A 17,034-nucleotide genomic window follows, 5' to 3' on the forward strand; every position below is an offset into this window, starting at 1 on the left:
ATTTCTGGCATTAAAATCCAATCAGCACAGCACACCATACGACCCAAAGCTTTTCCACTTTTTTTTGTTTTTCTACAGTTGGTGTCTTTTGCTTAAAGAATGTAAGTATTCATACCTGTCTTACGTTTTGGAAGCATTATCACAAAGTAAAGGGATATCAGCTCGTTTAGTTTTCTTGTTTTTGCTGCGTATATGTATGAAGGTTAACGTAAAGGAGAAAAAGAATTAGTAGCATTAATTTTGCATTCAGCAAGCAACTCCTACAAGCAACTCCTACGATAAATGCTCTAAAGAGCTTCTTTATCTTAGATGCCGAATTCAGCTGAGCAGAAAAAGAACGCATATTCTAGATTTTGCACTCAGCAAACTAGAAAAGGAACCCCTATCCTAGATTTCCATTCAACAAACCAGAAAAGGAACTCCTGTCCTAGAATTTGCTATTAGCAAACAAGAATAGGAACTCCTATCCTAGAACCTAGAAAGGATCTCATGTCCTAGATTTTGCATTCAGCTAACCAAAACGGAACTTCTATCCCCGATCTTTCATTTTGCCTTAGCTGGAGAGTACACCAGATGCATTCAACAAAAGAAAAAGAAAAAGACTACCCCCAACATGTAGATACTGCATGTGGTAAAACAACGAAGGATACCGGATGTAAATCGTCCGTTTTGTTAAAAAGGAATGCTATATTACAGGCTTTTCATGACTTTATGAAGAAGAAAAGGCCCTTAAATCGTCCATATTGCAATTCTACAGGAAAAGGAATAGCAATCCGCGTCTTACTGGCAATAGAACAGAGAAGATGCTGACATCCTACAGTTCTCCTGCTACCAAGACCTGCAACAACCCTTCATACTTGTAAAATCAACTAGGCACACCATCTGGAAATCATAGAATCCTTGCATGTTCATCTAAAAAAATCCTCAGAATTTCCAAGGCCAGTTCACGTGAAATGAATTTAGGTGGATTACAAATACCAAAATATCTAGATGATTAGAATTACCGAGGTAAGTTTTCATGAAATAAGTTCTGGAAGATTGTGAATCCTTGAACGTCCGTCTAATCAGAATTACTAAGGCCCATGTATATTGGTTGAATTTTGCAGTACTGTGAACCCTAGAATATCTGGCCAATCAGAATTACCAAGGCCTATTTATATGGGATGAATTTTGGAGGATTGTAAACCCTAGAATATCTGGCCAATCAGAATTACCAATGTCCATGTTCATGGGATGGATTTTGGAGGATTGTGAACCCTAGAATATCTGGCCAATCAGAATTACCAATGCCCATGTTCATGGGATGGATTTTGAAGGGCCCTAACATACCTGGAATGATCAGAATTATAAATGTCAGTCTTACGAGATGACTTTGTGAAGATTGTGAACCCCTTGAGACATATGGCTGATGAGAATTACCATGGTCAATTCACATCACATGAATTTGGGAGAATTGTTAACTTTGAAATAATTGCCAAGGCCCGTCCACACTTTTAAGATTCAAGTCACTCGTTCTCTATCTTCATTCTTCTGAACTTGTACGGGAGAGTCATGACTTTTACTGTCCCCTGTTTTGGTTGCGTCTCCTTTTCAATAATGTCCTCTCCTGAATGTGTGAAAAAAAGGTCTTTGACAGCCATGCATTTCAGTCTCTGCTCAATGAATCCAGCGTGGGAAGGTTTGATCTGGTTGAAAAAGACAAAGAGACACTTCATTCACAAATACATGTAAATATTCTAATAGAAATAGTAGTGAAACTTGAGCACTCCGCGACGATCTATATTTCATGCAGCTTTTAATAAGACCACCATGTCTGTAAACAGATTATGACGGGGCGGAGCGAAGCGTAGCCCGCGTCATAATCGTGAAGATTTTTCATAATGACCTCTATCCGTTTTAGACGACTGATTGGCTATTTCATGCAACGCCACGCCCTCTCTTCTGTCAATGGTCTGTCAGTGTGTCAACCCAACGGCAGTTGTTATGTCACATGGTCGGTGACCTGTCAATCAATGTCTGCTCACTTGGCGCACGGTTTCTTTGGCTCCGCCCCTACTGTCTTCATATGAAGACGTTTTCTTCATCAATAAGTACTTTGGAATTAAAGCCTGTGAATGGCTGAAAAGTCCATCGATAGCCAATCTGTCGTCTAAATAATGATAAACGTTTGAAAGAGACAACTAAGCTAGTATATAAGATCAAAGATTCTTGTAAGGCCATTCACGAGCTGTGCTGGACGCATTGACCGGTACGTAGCGTATCCAGGCAAAACGTACACAATGTGACAACTCCAATGCAACAGTTGTTAACAGGCTTAAAAGTCACGCCGCAACTCGAAATATGTGGATACGCTTTTCCATAATTATCCACGAGCATCTTTTAATTCTCGATACATGTGTGGATGATGGTAAACGTTTGAAACAGACAACGAAGCTAGTATATAAGATCAGACATTCTTACGTAGACAGGCAAGCGCATACAATGCAACATTAGTTAGTGGGCTTTTATGTCACATCGTCGCTCGAAAGATGTGGATACACTTTTCCATAATTATCTATGACCATCTTTTAATTCTCGATACATGTGTACATGACAATAAACGTTTGAAAGAGACAAAACAATGCTAGTTCTTGAGATCAGAGATTTTCGTAACGACACCTATGAGCTATATCGGACGAATTGGCTGGTTCCTTGCTTAGAAATCCAGGCCACAGTGACGTACACCTTTCGTGGTCTCGTCTCCCATTATGTATTATTTTTTATAACTAATCACATTTCTGTCTGAATATAGAATAAAAAACAAAAAAACGAACACAGCAAAAATGTTTATTATCAAAACATTTTAAAAGTAGTATTTGGGTTTTCAAGGCTATTCAAGGCCTTGACTTTTTATTTTTCGTTTTCAAAGTAGGATGTGAACCCTGCTTTTAATGGAGAAATTAATATGCACGTTTTCTGAGTAAAAACCACTATTTTGCTATTATAGGACTACATGTATATCGAAAACCATACCGCATCTTCGTTCAAAATTTGGCTCAGATCACAATTTGAATTAAATTACCATGAAGAACACAAATTAGATGGAATACACCTGAATGTGAAGTTTTTAATACATTTCTAAATGAAGACATTCTGAACTTGGGTTTTTTTGTTTTGTTTTTTTTTTTTTTTCTTTTGCTTTTTCTTCTGTTTCAGTGACACTATACATGTTCTAATGAATTTAAATCCTTTCATATTCTCCAACTCAAAATAAGTACTTTATGTAAATGGAAGTTTTCAAATAGCATGAGTGAAATGCACTAAATTCCATTATTATGTGAAAATGAAAGACCTTGGACAATAACATAACACTAATGAGGGAAACTTTAAACCCCAGAACTTGACTTATCTGGGCAAAAATATTTGGAAAAAAAAAAAGTACAGGTACTTTTAGATACGTAAAAAATACTAAAACAAAGATTTCTGTTCTTTGAAACAATTAGAGAAAAACACTGCTGTGATTTACCTCAACGTCTGCTTTAAATGACGCCTTTAGGAACTGGACCTTAGCATCGACAACCGACAAACCGCACAGTCGACACAGGTTTATAGCATCCTGCTGGCTGTCAAGGGCGAGTAACTCCGTCAGTTTTGAGGTGGGATATCTCAAGTTTTTACTGTTATAACCAGATGACATGACCTGGAGAGATCTCCTGTGAAATGATAAAACGGAAAAGTACATGTTATTGTATTCATTGGATGTCCACAGTGTATTCATTTGATGTCCACATTGTATTCATTTGATGTCCGCAGTCTATTCATTTGATGTCCACATTGTATTCATTTGATGTCCGCAGTCTATTCATTTGATGTCCAGTGTATTCATTTGATGTTTGCAGTCTATTCATTTGATGTCCGCAGTCTATTCATTTGATGTCCGCAGTCTATTCATTTGATGTCCACATTGTATTCATTTGATGTCCGCAGTCTATTCATTTGATGTCCAGTGTATTCATTTGATGTCTGCAGTGTATTCATTTGATGCCCACAGTGTATTCATTTGATGTCTGCAGTGTATTCATTTGATGTCCACAGTGTATTCATTTGATGTCCGCAGTCTATTCATTTGATGTCCACAGTGTATTCATTTGATGTCTGCAGTGTATTCATTTGATGTTTGCAGTCTATTCATTTGATGTCCGCAGTCTATTCATTTGATGTAACAGTGTACTCATTTAATGTCACAGTGTATTCATTTAATGTCTGCACTGTATTCATTTAATGTCTGCACTGTATTCATTTGATTGCTCTTTAATGCGGTACAAATATTATAACATGAGTTAGTTAGGAAGAGAGGTGAAAACAGACCTAAATGACAACAGGTAAATACCAGATGCTCCGTGACTCTATAAATCATGGTTTAGTCAGGAACTGTTATGAAACCATGGGAAGATCCATGTTACAGTAACCAGAAATATGATGTTTTGTCCTTTGTACCTCATGTGTATTTGGCAAAAGAGAGTTTGGGTGACATTAATGTGGAAACAGCTGTGTTCTCATGTTAGAGAAATAAATCACATCTGACTGGCTGATAATGACAACATAGTAGAGTTAAATTACCCTGTGTTAACCTGCCAGAGTTTGTACAGAGGAAATGATTTCAGTAAAACAGCTTACTCCATGTCATCAACATAGGCACCTAACACTTTGGTTTGACTCCTGCTGAGACCAAGCAGGCACCTAACACTTTTGTTTGACTCTTGCTGAGACCAAGCAGGCACCTAACACTTTGGTTTGACTCGTGCTGAGACCAAGCAGGCACCTAACACTTTGGTTTGACTCTTGCTGAGGCCAAGCAGGCACCTAACACTTTGGTTTGACTCTTGCTGAGAACAAGCAGGCACCTAACACTTTGGTTTGGCTCTTGCTGAGACCAAGCAGGCACCTAACACTTTGGCTTGACTCTTGCTGAGACCAAGCAGGCACCTAACACTTTGGCTTGACTCTTGCTGAGAACAAGCAGGCACCTAACACTTTGGTTTGACTCTTGCTGAGACCAAGCAGTCACCTAACACTTTGGTTTGACTCTTGCTGAGAACAAGCAGGCACCGAACACTTTGGTTTGACTCTTGCTGAGGCCAAGCAGGCACCTAACACTTAAGTTTGACTCCTGCTGAGGCCAAGCCAACAAATCCCCAAGTTCTCTCCCCTTACACAAAGCACCAATCCTGGGAAACTACGTCTGCGTCTGTATAGACATGCATACTCCTTACAGCGCAAGCGTCATTCTCTACCTTTCGCTGTACATTGCTGCTACCACTAGACAAGCCTGACCTTTGGAGTCTGTGAGACGCAGGTAGGCTTGTTTAAGCATTGCCTCATCACATATGTCCTCCTGTGGAACTATTTTATCAACATTCATCAAGAAAATTGTTTCAGATTTTTGTTAGAATCATGCTGTATATACCCTTGATAACGAGAATACATGTGTATGAAGTATTATTTGAGTGAGTGAGTGAGTGAGTGAGTGAGTGCATGGGGTTTAACGTCGTAGTTAAGCCGCCCCACCCGAGCTATTATACTGATATGGGTCCACCAGTGATTGTACTATCATCTAAATGCTCAACGCCGAGCGAAGAATTTACAACTTCCTCTTTTAAGGTCTTAGGTGTGACTCGATCCAAGGTTGATCTTGGATCTACCGCTCCTGAAGCGGACGCTCTTCCAACTGTGCTATCGGGGCCCGGTAAGTGTTATCTGAGACAAAAGGTCGAGGCAGACTGTTTGTGATTTCTGAAATCACTTCCTACCTCATCACTCTGATTTCTGTACAAAATTTGCTGTCGGTGGCAGTGAGGTAAAGCTCAAGGTAGAGAGCTGCGCATGCTCTGTGAGGAGTATGAGAATCATGAAGGCATCTGCTGCTTTGATAGCAACTACATGCTTTATTCGCAAAGACCCGCCGCATTTACCTCGTCTGCTCGCCACTGTTTCATGTGAGTAAAGTGCCTGAATGTGAATGTTGTTGACTCAGCAAAACGAGACTCCTTTATGAACCACTGATAATGAATCAAGAATTTTCACAAACATGAACATGGTCAATTTTTATGAATGGAGGCATCGGAAGTGCACAGAGAAAACAACGCCACAATGTTAGCTACATTAGACTATGATGATAGGCCCTTTACCTGCGAAGCTCCACTAAATGCCGGTGTACGGCCATCTGACATTGAACAGAGGGCAGAGACTGGATGAGCTTCAGCACACGTGTGTAGTTTCCTAACAAAAACCCAATACTTATCCGGTATGCTGTACGGAGTAAAGGATTACACCTGAAATAAACGTTACATATTAATTTTCACCTGAAGGTACCTGTTCTAGGCAGGCAGGTAAGAAATCAGAAAAAGTCCTAAGACTGTTGGATTAATGCTTAACAAAATTCGAGCATTTTCCACTTCTGTGACAGAAGTAAGATTATTGCTTGATGGAAACTGATTTATTGATTTATTTGACCGGTGTGTTACACCGTACTCACTTATGCGACGGCGGCCAGCATTATGAAACCGGGTAGAGCCCCGGGGAAACCCACGACCATCCGCAGGTTGCTGACAGACCTTCTCACGTACGGCCGGAGAGGAAGCCAGCATGAGCTGGACTTGAACTTATAGCGACCACATTGGTGAGAGGCTCCTGGGTCGTTCTGAAATACTATGATTAGTTTCTGAGACATGTGTAACTTGCTGACAAGATTATGCCAGAGAAAACAAAGAAAGATGGTTAGGATCATAAGGAAAGGGTAGATCAAAGTCCCATTTTGCATTTGCATAGGGACATAAATAAGTCTGCATCGCCTCACTGTTAAAAATTTATACATTCACTTATACTTTGCAGGTTACATTTGAAGTCTTAAGTGGGCTATATCGGTAAATAACCTAAAATTTTCGAACGACATGATTAATCATAAGATATTACTTTTGGTTCTGAACTTTTCTAGTACGATATCAGAAAAAACCTTGCCAACAAACTTCAAAACACCTAGGGGCCTAGCAGTTAGCATGGTACAGCAGATCTACCCTACAGCCTCTCACTAATGCTGTCACTGTGAGCTCAAGACCAGCTCATGCTGATTTCCTCCTCAGCCTTAGTTAGGAAGGTTGGTCAACAACCTGCGGGTGGTCATCATTTTCTCCTCGGTTCTTCGCACAATAATGTTGGCCACTATTGTGTAAGTGAAATTTTCTTCAGTATGGTGTAAAATTTATTTATTTATTTCTTTGTCCTTTTACACCGAACTCAAGAATATTTCACTTATATGATGGCGGCCAGCATTATGGTGGGATAAAACCGGGCAGAGCCTCTGGGGAAACCCATGACCATTTGCAAGTTGGTGGCAGACATTCCCAATTAAGGCAGAAAAGGAAGCCAGTATGAAGCTGGACTTGAACTCACAGCGCCCGTATTGGTGAGAGGCTCCTGGGTTGATTGGTTGATTGGTGTTTTACGCCGTACTCAAGAATATTTCACTTATACGACGGCGGCCAGCATTATGGTAAGAGGAAACCAGGCATAGCCCGGGGGAAACCCACGACCATCCGCAGGTTGCCTTCCCACTTACGGCCGGAGGGGAAGCCAGCATGAGCTGGACTTGAACTCACAGCGACCGCATTGGTGAGAGGCTCCTGGGTCATTATGCTGCGCTAGCACGCTAACCGACTGAGCCACGGAGGCCCCTAGAGGCTCCTGGTCATCACACCCCTAGGGTGTAAAAGAGTAATCAAATGAATAAATCAATCAAAACACCTATCTATAAAAAATACCCAGAATCAGGCAAAATGTGCAGAAATTACAGGTCATATACCACAGGATATATATATATATATATATATTATATATATATATATATATATACATATATATATAGCTTATGGAAGCTTATGGCTCAGCTTATGGAAACCATGAAATATTCCATGAGAGATATATGTGCATATGACCTGGTTTAAATTTATCTTGTATGAATGTGGTACCAGTACACCAATTTAACACAAACCTAAGGGGTTTCTCCAACTGCAGGTAATGTCTTAAAGCTTCGCTGTTTCCCAGGTTATGCAGTAAGTATATACTTTCAAACAGTACTCTGTTGTCATGGCAACTGTCACTCTCCTGGTATTGGGACAGCAGCCATTTTAGATTCTCCTGGATCTGGTTGTTGTTCAGAGTCGGGACAAATACATCCACAGGTTCCACACAGAGCCTGAATGAAAAAAAAAATTACCTTTAATTGACTTCAAATTTCTCCCACAAAAGTGTATTTTTTAGAGGCAAATAAATGTCACAAACCATTATTTTTGGTGCTGAAATTTGCATTTTACCAGTAGAATATCATCCCATGTTTCAATCATACCTCAAAACACCGTCCTAAAATCAATGAAACTCTCAGAATCAGGAAAAATGAGCAAGTTAGTCACGAACAAAATTTATGGTCATTTAGGGTAATCAAGAAATGTCAAATTATCAAAACTGAAATACACTTGTTATGTTTTCAGGAATATGAAGTAATTTAAAGAGCAAAGAAAACTTAGCATTTATATGATTATTATTTAAAAACAACAAAACTGAAACTCTGCCCGTAAAATTGGTCCCCATCACATAGGTGAAAAATTCTTGAGTGCGATGTTCAGCAAGAACCGCTAAATAAATAAATAAATAAATAAATACCTTTAGTGTTAGTTTACCCTCATTCCTCAACCTTTTCACATCTAAAAGAGCAACTTTCAGTGTAATTTATGCGCATTTTTAATATGATTTTGGAGGCAAAACTACAATGTACATTGGTTAGACTGGCCAACTTCTGGGCTTCAAAAAAAAGTCTAATTTTGGAAGTCCACACAGAATAATGCTTTAGAATATGCTTCAATAAATACCCTGCAAAAATGAGAAAAAGCTCGAAGAATTACAGTATATCTTTCCTCATTTTCTATTTACGTGTAACAAGACAACCAAATTTTCTTAACTACCCAAAGAAAGGTGCATGCATTTAAACTTTAGTGCATGTATCATTCTGATCGGATGACTGCAGTTATCAAGATGCTTAATACATGCATCTTTGCTTTCTGAACACTACTCCATAGATTTTTTTTTTGATTGGTGTTTTACGCCGTACTCAAGAATATTTCACTTATACGACGGCGGCCAGCATTATGGCGGGTGGAAACCGGGCAGAGCCCCGGGGGAAACCCACGACCATCCGCAGGTTGCTGGCAGACCTTCTCACGTACGGGCCGGAGAGGAAGCCAGCATGAGCTGGACTTGAACTCACATCGACCGCATTGGTGAGGGACTCCTGGGTCATTACGCTGCGCTGGCGCTTTAACCGACTGCGCCACGGAGGCCCCCTACTCCATAGAACCTATGACATAAAACCAACAGAGCATGCATATTTGATAGACTTGTTTATTGTGCGTTAGGTTTGTTCGTGTATTTATTTATTTATTTGATTGGTATTTCACGCTGTATTCAAGAATATCTCACTTATATGATGGTAGCCAGCATTATGGTGGAGGAAACTGATCATAGACCGGGGAAAATCCACAGCCATCTTCAGGTTCCTGGCAGACCCTCCCACCTAAGGCAGGAGTGCAAATCGGTTCTGAGCTGGACACATAACTATATAATATCAGGTATACCTTTAAATGTATTTATTTGATTAGTGTTCTCAATATTTCCCTCATATGACGCCGGCCAACATTATGGTGGAAGGAAACCTGGCAGAGCTTAGGGCATACCCACGACCATCAGCAGGTTGCTGCCACTCCTTCCCACGCATTGCCAAAAGGGAAGCCAGCATTAGCTGGGCTTGAACTCACAGCGACCGCATTGGTGAGAGGCTCCTGGGTCATTGCAGCGCACTGGGTGTGTTATGTTTATGTATATGTTATGTTAGGGGCTAATAGTCTAAACTGAAGCACGATAATTAACAGCCTCAACTCATGATGAAATATGATTAAAAACTGCACAAACGCGGCTTAAGAATTTTGATATTTACTTGTAACCAGAGTAAATGTGGAAAATGACGGTGTTTTCCAAGATCTTGATGACGGCTGCCCAATGACGGATTGTATGATTAAATCCTGTCGTACTGCCCTCAATCTGTCACTCACATACTCGTACACATCTGTCCATCTACGCTCCTGGAGACTCACTATTCTGTACAATATAAGACCAAAGAGATATACATCAGATAATCTATTTACATATCATGGGACACAACTCTGTTCAATCCACATGTTCAAGAGTTATGTCCCTTTATACACCTGTGTGCAGCAAGTTACTACAGCAGAAATGAGAATCTTATATGAACTATTTTACCTGGTCTTGAATACTTATAAAAAAAAACAATTATAATGCATAGAATGAAAGTTTGACCACTTGTGCTCATGTTTATGACTGCTAAGAACGACCATATTACCCAAAGCTTCCCTTATAATGAGATGTTGTACATGCTGCTGTGACAGAGGGTTTGCTCTCCTGGAGTGCCCCCCAGATTGTCAGAGTTTCCCTTTGAGAACTCCCTTTGTGTCTTTTTCTGGCACATGCAGTTTTGAGTTCTTCAACTCAACTTTTTGAGTTGTTCAACGCTGTTTTATGCGTTGAAGATTTGCTCCTCACTGTTAAAGGCCAGGTAAACACAAAACCCTAAATACTCAATCTTTTCACACAAAAAAGAGAAACTTCACAGGGTTTCAGCCAAAGTTTAGATTTATCAATCAAGACAGAATAATGGCGTAAGAATCTGCTTGAACATCTTGCAGAAGCTCCATCCTTCTCCTCAAAACATTTTTGAAATTTGATGTAGGTAATGAACAATTTATTTTTTTGATTATTTTTGTTTTAGATTTATTTATTTATTTATTTGATTGGTGTTTTACGCCATACTCCAGAATATCTCACTTATACGACGACGGCCATATTGGTTTTAGAATTATCATTATTTTTACCAATGTCACCTTCCATGAAAATTAACGGCACCGATAGCAGAGTTGGTAGAGCATCCGCTTCGAGACCGTTAGATCCAGGGTCAAACTTGGGTTGAGTCACACCTAAGACTTTAAAAGAGGAAGTTGTAACTTCCTCGCTTAGCGTTCAGCATGAAGGGGATAGTGCAATGACTGATTGACCTGTATCAGTATAATCGCTCAGGCGTGGCCATTTATTTGCCTTCAGTAAGACGTCTAAGTGAAGCAGCACTACATAAAAGAGCGGTGGAAATCTGGTCCTGCAACAAGGAGGTACATTACATACACACTAAGGATTCCTTCGTCATCATATAACTGAAAAATTGTTAAGTATGACATTAAACCACAGCACTCAGTCACTCACTTGCTCCATGAAAATTTTTGACAAAACATGAAATAATAACTTCTGGTGTTGGGAGTAAACTGATGTGCAAGCATAAAAAAGGGAAAGCAGGATTCAAGTGTGCTGCATCTTAAACATCAACAGTACAGAATACACTTACAGAATACACTTACCTTTCCAATAGATATCTCACAGTGCTAAGCAGGACAGCTGGAGGACGGAGGTCAGAGGACAGAGGGTCAACTCTGCCTGCAGCTGGTCTAGAATAGGCCTTCACCATTTTGGAGGGGTCGGCTTTGGGGCTAAAAAACAGAGATTTATTGCATCACAAATTAAGAGGATTTCTGCGTATATTATCATTTACACATAACTATATAATATAAGGTATATCTTTAAATTTATTTTTATAATTAGTGTTTGACATCATTCTCAATATTTCCCTCATATGACGCCGGCCAACATTATGGTGGAAGGAAACCTGGCAGAGCCTAGGGCACACCCAAGACCATCAGCAGGATGCTGTCACTCCTTCCCATGCATTGCCGGAAGGGAAGCCAGCATCAGCTGGGCTTGAACTCACAGTGACCGCATTAGTGGGAGGCTCCTGGGTCATTTTGTCGTGCTGGTGCGCTAAACCTCTCCGCCACGGGAGGCCCTGCTTAACATCTCATTATGCAGAATACAGCAATGAGAAAACCACAGCATTTTCAAACATTTGGCCAATTTGATCCATTAGTCCAGTTACCCTATCATGCCTATTTAATTTTTTGCATATTCAAGAATTTCAGAAAGAACTTGGTAAAGGCATTTAGTGTGGTGAAATTTAAACTCTCTCTGGACAATTCATTTGTTTACCTCAAATCGCATTGCTTATGTAACGGTTTACAGCATATACATGTCTGAGCACATGATACTGATTGACTGAAGCTTACCAACATACTCCAGAGTTTGTTCACTCAAAAGACTGCAATTAGTTCTGTATACTATATTTTGGGAAGACATGCAGCTGAGGTTTTCATCAAACATTAGACTGCACAAATTGCCACTCAAGCATTTTTTTGCATCACTAATGCTTCACAATGAGCACAAGAAACTCTAAAAAACTGCCTATCCAAGGCAAGGTTTGATCCTGCACTTTTATGTCCTAGCAATTCAAAGGCACATACCTTAACCACTTCACGGCAGATATAAAAATGACTTATATCTGATATATGAAATGATATATATATATATATATAGAAAAGATTCAATCCTGTTCATTTCACAAATTGTCCATATCAACAAAGCTAGGTTCATTAAGGGCTCTTACTTCCTGAGATGAACGGTCTCTTGTGAGGCCTCAAATGGATGAATCAGTTCCTCTCTCTCTCGCCTGGATAAACAAACATAACATCATACAACTGCCATCATTATCATTATCATCATTATCAAGGAAAACATCAATATATGTTGAATTTCCAACACTGACACCAGTGATTATAATGTTTTACGCGCTGATGTGTATTGTTATTCACCTCGCTTGGTAGCTCAGCTTACATAGTGGTGCGGCTACATTCCTGAAGTCATGAGTTCGAGTTTCATTTGCGCCAACATTTTCACTGATCTCAAGGCAGTTATTTCAGTGTCTGAAATTCAATATCTATCAGAAAATTCATACCCACAAGAAGAATCACACGTGCATTACACAAAAATATGTTACAATAATTCGGTCACCTTTAGACTAGATACATGAACACTGAATATGTGGAAATGCACTAAAAGTATACCCCTTTTCAGACTGCAGACATCCAAGCATTTGGCCGTTTTACTCCCAAGAGACCACAAGACAGATTGATGAAAATATTCTACGAAAACATGGAAGAAAACACAAAACTATGATTCATGGCATTGATGTAATATTTACTTATTTATTTAATTAATGCTTTATGCTGGACTCAACAATATTTGACGTATATGGCAGCTGCCAGTATTATGGTGTGAGGGAACTTGGCAGAGCCTTGGGGGAAACTACTGACCATCTTCAGGTTGCTGGAAGACCTTCCCACATATGGCCACGAGTTGGGCTTGAACTTATAGCGAACATATTGGTGTGAAGCTCCTGGGTCGCTAACCAACTAGGCCACAGATGACCCCTAGGCAAAATAAGTTCAAAAAGGCGATCTTTGATAGACCATTCAGTTCAGCGTCTGGTTATGTTATCTGCAATCTATGGATTATCTACTGACAGAGTAACTCGTGTTTTTTTTTTTTCCAGCAGAATCTATGGGATGTTTTAATGTTACGGCTAGACTGCCAGAGCTACCCATAAACGGACTTTGTAAAGACAAGGGTGTTGGCTGTGTTTGTCGCCTACCCGCTGCTCAGCTGTTCAATGTGAGAAGAACTCGTTCACTGAAATGACATCATTCTACACATCAGAGCAACCACATCTCAACCAAAGCACCTACTGACTTAACAAGATCTCCCACTCTATTTACGGTACCATGGTTTGTGATTGTTTTCCCCCTTCGATTATTGTGTATTTTTTATGACTCACAGAGCTATTTCTGCTGCGGGACACATGGTCAAACACGTGCCCACCACAGCGCCGGGACTAGCTTGATTCATCCTCACACGGAGAACCTTGTCATTATTCAGCAAGTTTGAAATTTTACGGCGATTCGATGGCTCTATCACAATCCTTGCTTGTTGAAACCGTCTCCCCATGCTGTGCTGTTTGACGCGAGTATGTGAAAAGTGAAGCGCCCTCTGTCGGGTAATTCAAGCTTTTTTTTTTTAAATTTAGAACAGTGTTTATCTTCGAACGCGGACTGGCGGACGCTGATTTCAAACCCATAAAGCAAATGAGAAGCTCTCTAACGTTTGCTTGACATTATTGTCATCACCTGTAAATTTTTTTTACAGAAATCTTGGAGAACGCCGAGGTTCCTGGGGTTACGGCGATGAGGCAGGAATTAGTGATCTCAGAAAACGAAAACGAAAATGTTATATATGTGTATATATACGTGTACATCGGGTAAGCATGTATAACTTTCTTTTTAACATGATCAGCGCAAACACGGATATGAGCTGGCAAGTATAAACGTCGCCTTCCACACGGCCGTACGTGGGAAAGGCTTGCCAGCAACCTGCGGTTTCCTCCCACTATACTGATAGCCGCCGTCGTATAAGTGAAATAACCTTACTCCAATATCATTCCTGTTGCACCACGTTGCAACCTGGAGTGAAAATCTCGCGAACAGTGATCTCGTGTTGCACTTTGGCATTCGAAACGACGTTCTCGTGTGGGACCAACACGCCTGCAGGGATTCGAGTACCGGTACAGTCTTTGTGTTCACGATGTTGTATATATATATATATATATATATATATATATATATATCTTCATCTTTATATATCATACATAAGAAGTTATAAGCTTTTTGGAATGTACAAAATATTAATCACCGCACAACAGAAAGACAAATAAATCATAGAGGTAAGACCTAATTATATATTTATGCATACGTCTAATAATCAGGCAAACTACGGGAAAGTAGGGAATTTCTTTACACAGGTAGGCTTAACTAGACGGCACTAGACCGAGAGTTAACAATCTCCGCCAAAGTATATTTTACATACTCATCTCTCGGTCATAACAAAGTGACATCTTTTTTACTTTTTTTTTTTTTTTTTTGCATTTATGTCTTATCTCTTAATAGTGTAGAGTCGTTAAAAAAATTCATAGAAGAACACACTTATCCCAACCAAAATTAAGTTGACGTAGCCCAAGACCAACCTATGCACAACACTTCATTCAAATCCCAGCATACCTATTTCCCATAAAATTGCTGACATATAGGCCTATAGTCAGACTGGCAAATAAACGCCGGCAAAAACATAACCTGCATTAACTTGCGGAGGTAACAGAATCCAAAACGACCTACAGAACGTGCGAACATGTAAGACATTTGTTCTGATTCAACAACAAAAGCAGACGGATAATGCGGTAGTTCCAATGCAGTAAGTCATTCGTTAAAGGGGGGGTGGCGGTCACATTTAGTTGGACTCGTCCACATGGACACCTGTGGACTGGTGAGCTAAATATAGCGCACCGCTCGGCAACCAATCGGCTGTTAGAATTATGTGGTGTGCTAAAATTCCAAACCTGGGTACTATACGGGGCAATGATGGCTACCGTTTTTATAACGGTTTGATTTATGGCTTACGTGAGGTTTATTAGTATAAGCATTGCCCGAGATAAAACGGTAAAGGGTCTTAACAAGTCGCCCGCATAGTTCTCTAGATGCTTTATAGAAATGTCATAGCATGTGTCACAAGGCCTGTTCCTCGCGATTCCTTAAAAAATAAATTAGAAAAAAGTTACTTCACCTAGTTTCTAACTTGCCATATTGTACAGTCTGTTGTGCCTTGTTTCTATCACAGCTACATATCTTGTATTGGGTTTTCCTTATATGTGCATATATTCAAGTAGCAAAACGACCTCTTCATAAAATCGTGGCTCATTTGGTTAGCGAGCTAGCGCAGCGTAATGACCCAGGAGTTTCTCACCAATGCGGTCGCTGTGAGTTCAAGTCCAGCTCATGCTGTCTTCCTCTCCAGGCCTACGTTGGAAGATCTTCCAGCAACCTGCGGATGGTCGTGGGATTCCCCCTGGCTCTGCCCGGTTTCCACCCACCATAATGCTGGCTGCCGTCGTATAAGTGAAAGACTCTTCAGCAGGGCGTAAATATACCAATCAAATAAATCTTCATGAAACCGCTTACCAGACGGACGTTATGCTGTGTAGTTTGATTTGTAGGCAATTTATCAAACGTCAAACGAAGTGTATGATGACTAAGCTGTACAGTGTATTTATTGAAAAGTCGACTTGCTTTATTGGCGTTGAACACTGCACTCAGTAAGATTTTACTCAGTCATATGACGGAAGTGCGACTGATGATCGAAAGACTAATTAACGGTGACCGTCGTTCAGTCGCTCGGTCACAAGAGACGTGGGTTAAATCCCATGCCTGGTCAAGCCATTTTAACGATTCTCCATAATTCTCAGGAATTCTCGGAATAAAACGTCCACGGTGACCTCCCGTGCGTCTAACATGAAGTTCACAGCAGACCACTCGTCTTCCGCCAATATGACATATGTCATGCGCGGAAAATCCTCCGAGTATAACTGACGTACATGTGATAGGTCGCTGGTTACCCCGTGGCACTCCGGTTTCCTCTACCCATAAAGATGACCAACTACCACGACGTATATATTACCGGTAAGTGAAAAAGTCTTGAGTATACGACGTTGAACAGTATCTACTAAATACGTAAATAAGAAAATAATTTAAACGATTGCGATCATTTCCATTTATAGAGTCAACTACCGCTCCCTGTCAGGTGCCCGAAAACACCACCGAATACGCGGGAGCTCGATTCGAACCTGGGACCTCACCGGTCAGCCGAGTTGATCGACTGCAGCCACACAAACGCTTTATGCTTTTAAAGATCTCCTGATGTCAGATGTGTGCACATTTTGTTTTCGACCATATCTTGCTTCATGCTAAACAAAGAGCACCAATAAAGAGCTCGATATAAACCTCATGAAATAGTGCACAAGACTTGCTTTGTATCATAGTTTATGACATTATGTTTAAAATTTAACTTGCACACTCTTGTTCGTGCCAGTGTCTTACTAGGCTGTGCGGTGTAATT

General features: G+C 40.3%; 1 protein-coding gene across 1 annotated transcript; it reads right to left on the reverse strand.

The window, feature by feature from the left end:
* Nucleotides 1-130: 130 nt before the first annotated feature.
* LOC135462456 (SAC3 domain-containing protein 1-like) lies at nt 131-14,030 on the reverse strand. Its single transcript, XM_064739684.1, is given in 9 exon segments — nt 131-1,685; nt 3,506-3,692; nt 6,168-6,311; nt 8,027-8,230; nt 10,022-10,079; nt 10,082-10,182; nt 11,508-11,636; nt 12,644-12,706; nt 13,871-14,030. Coding segments are annotated over 9 exon segments (1,137 nt in total). The 5' UTR covers nt 13,942-14,030; the 3' UTR covers nt 131-1,505.
* Between the last annotated feature and the right edge of the window lie 3,004 nt (nt 14,031-17,034).

This window comes from Liolophura sinensis, chromosome 2, assembly GCF_032854445.1.
Source record: "Liolophura sinensis isolate JHLJ2023 chromosome 2, CUHK_Ljap_v2, whole genome shotgun sequence".
In the NCBI taxonomy this organism is placed as follows: domain Eukaryota; kingdom Metazoa; phylum Mollusca; class Polyplacophora; order Chitonida; family Chitonidae; genus Liolophura; species Liolophura sinensis.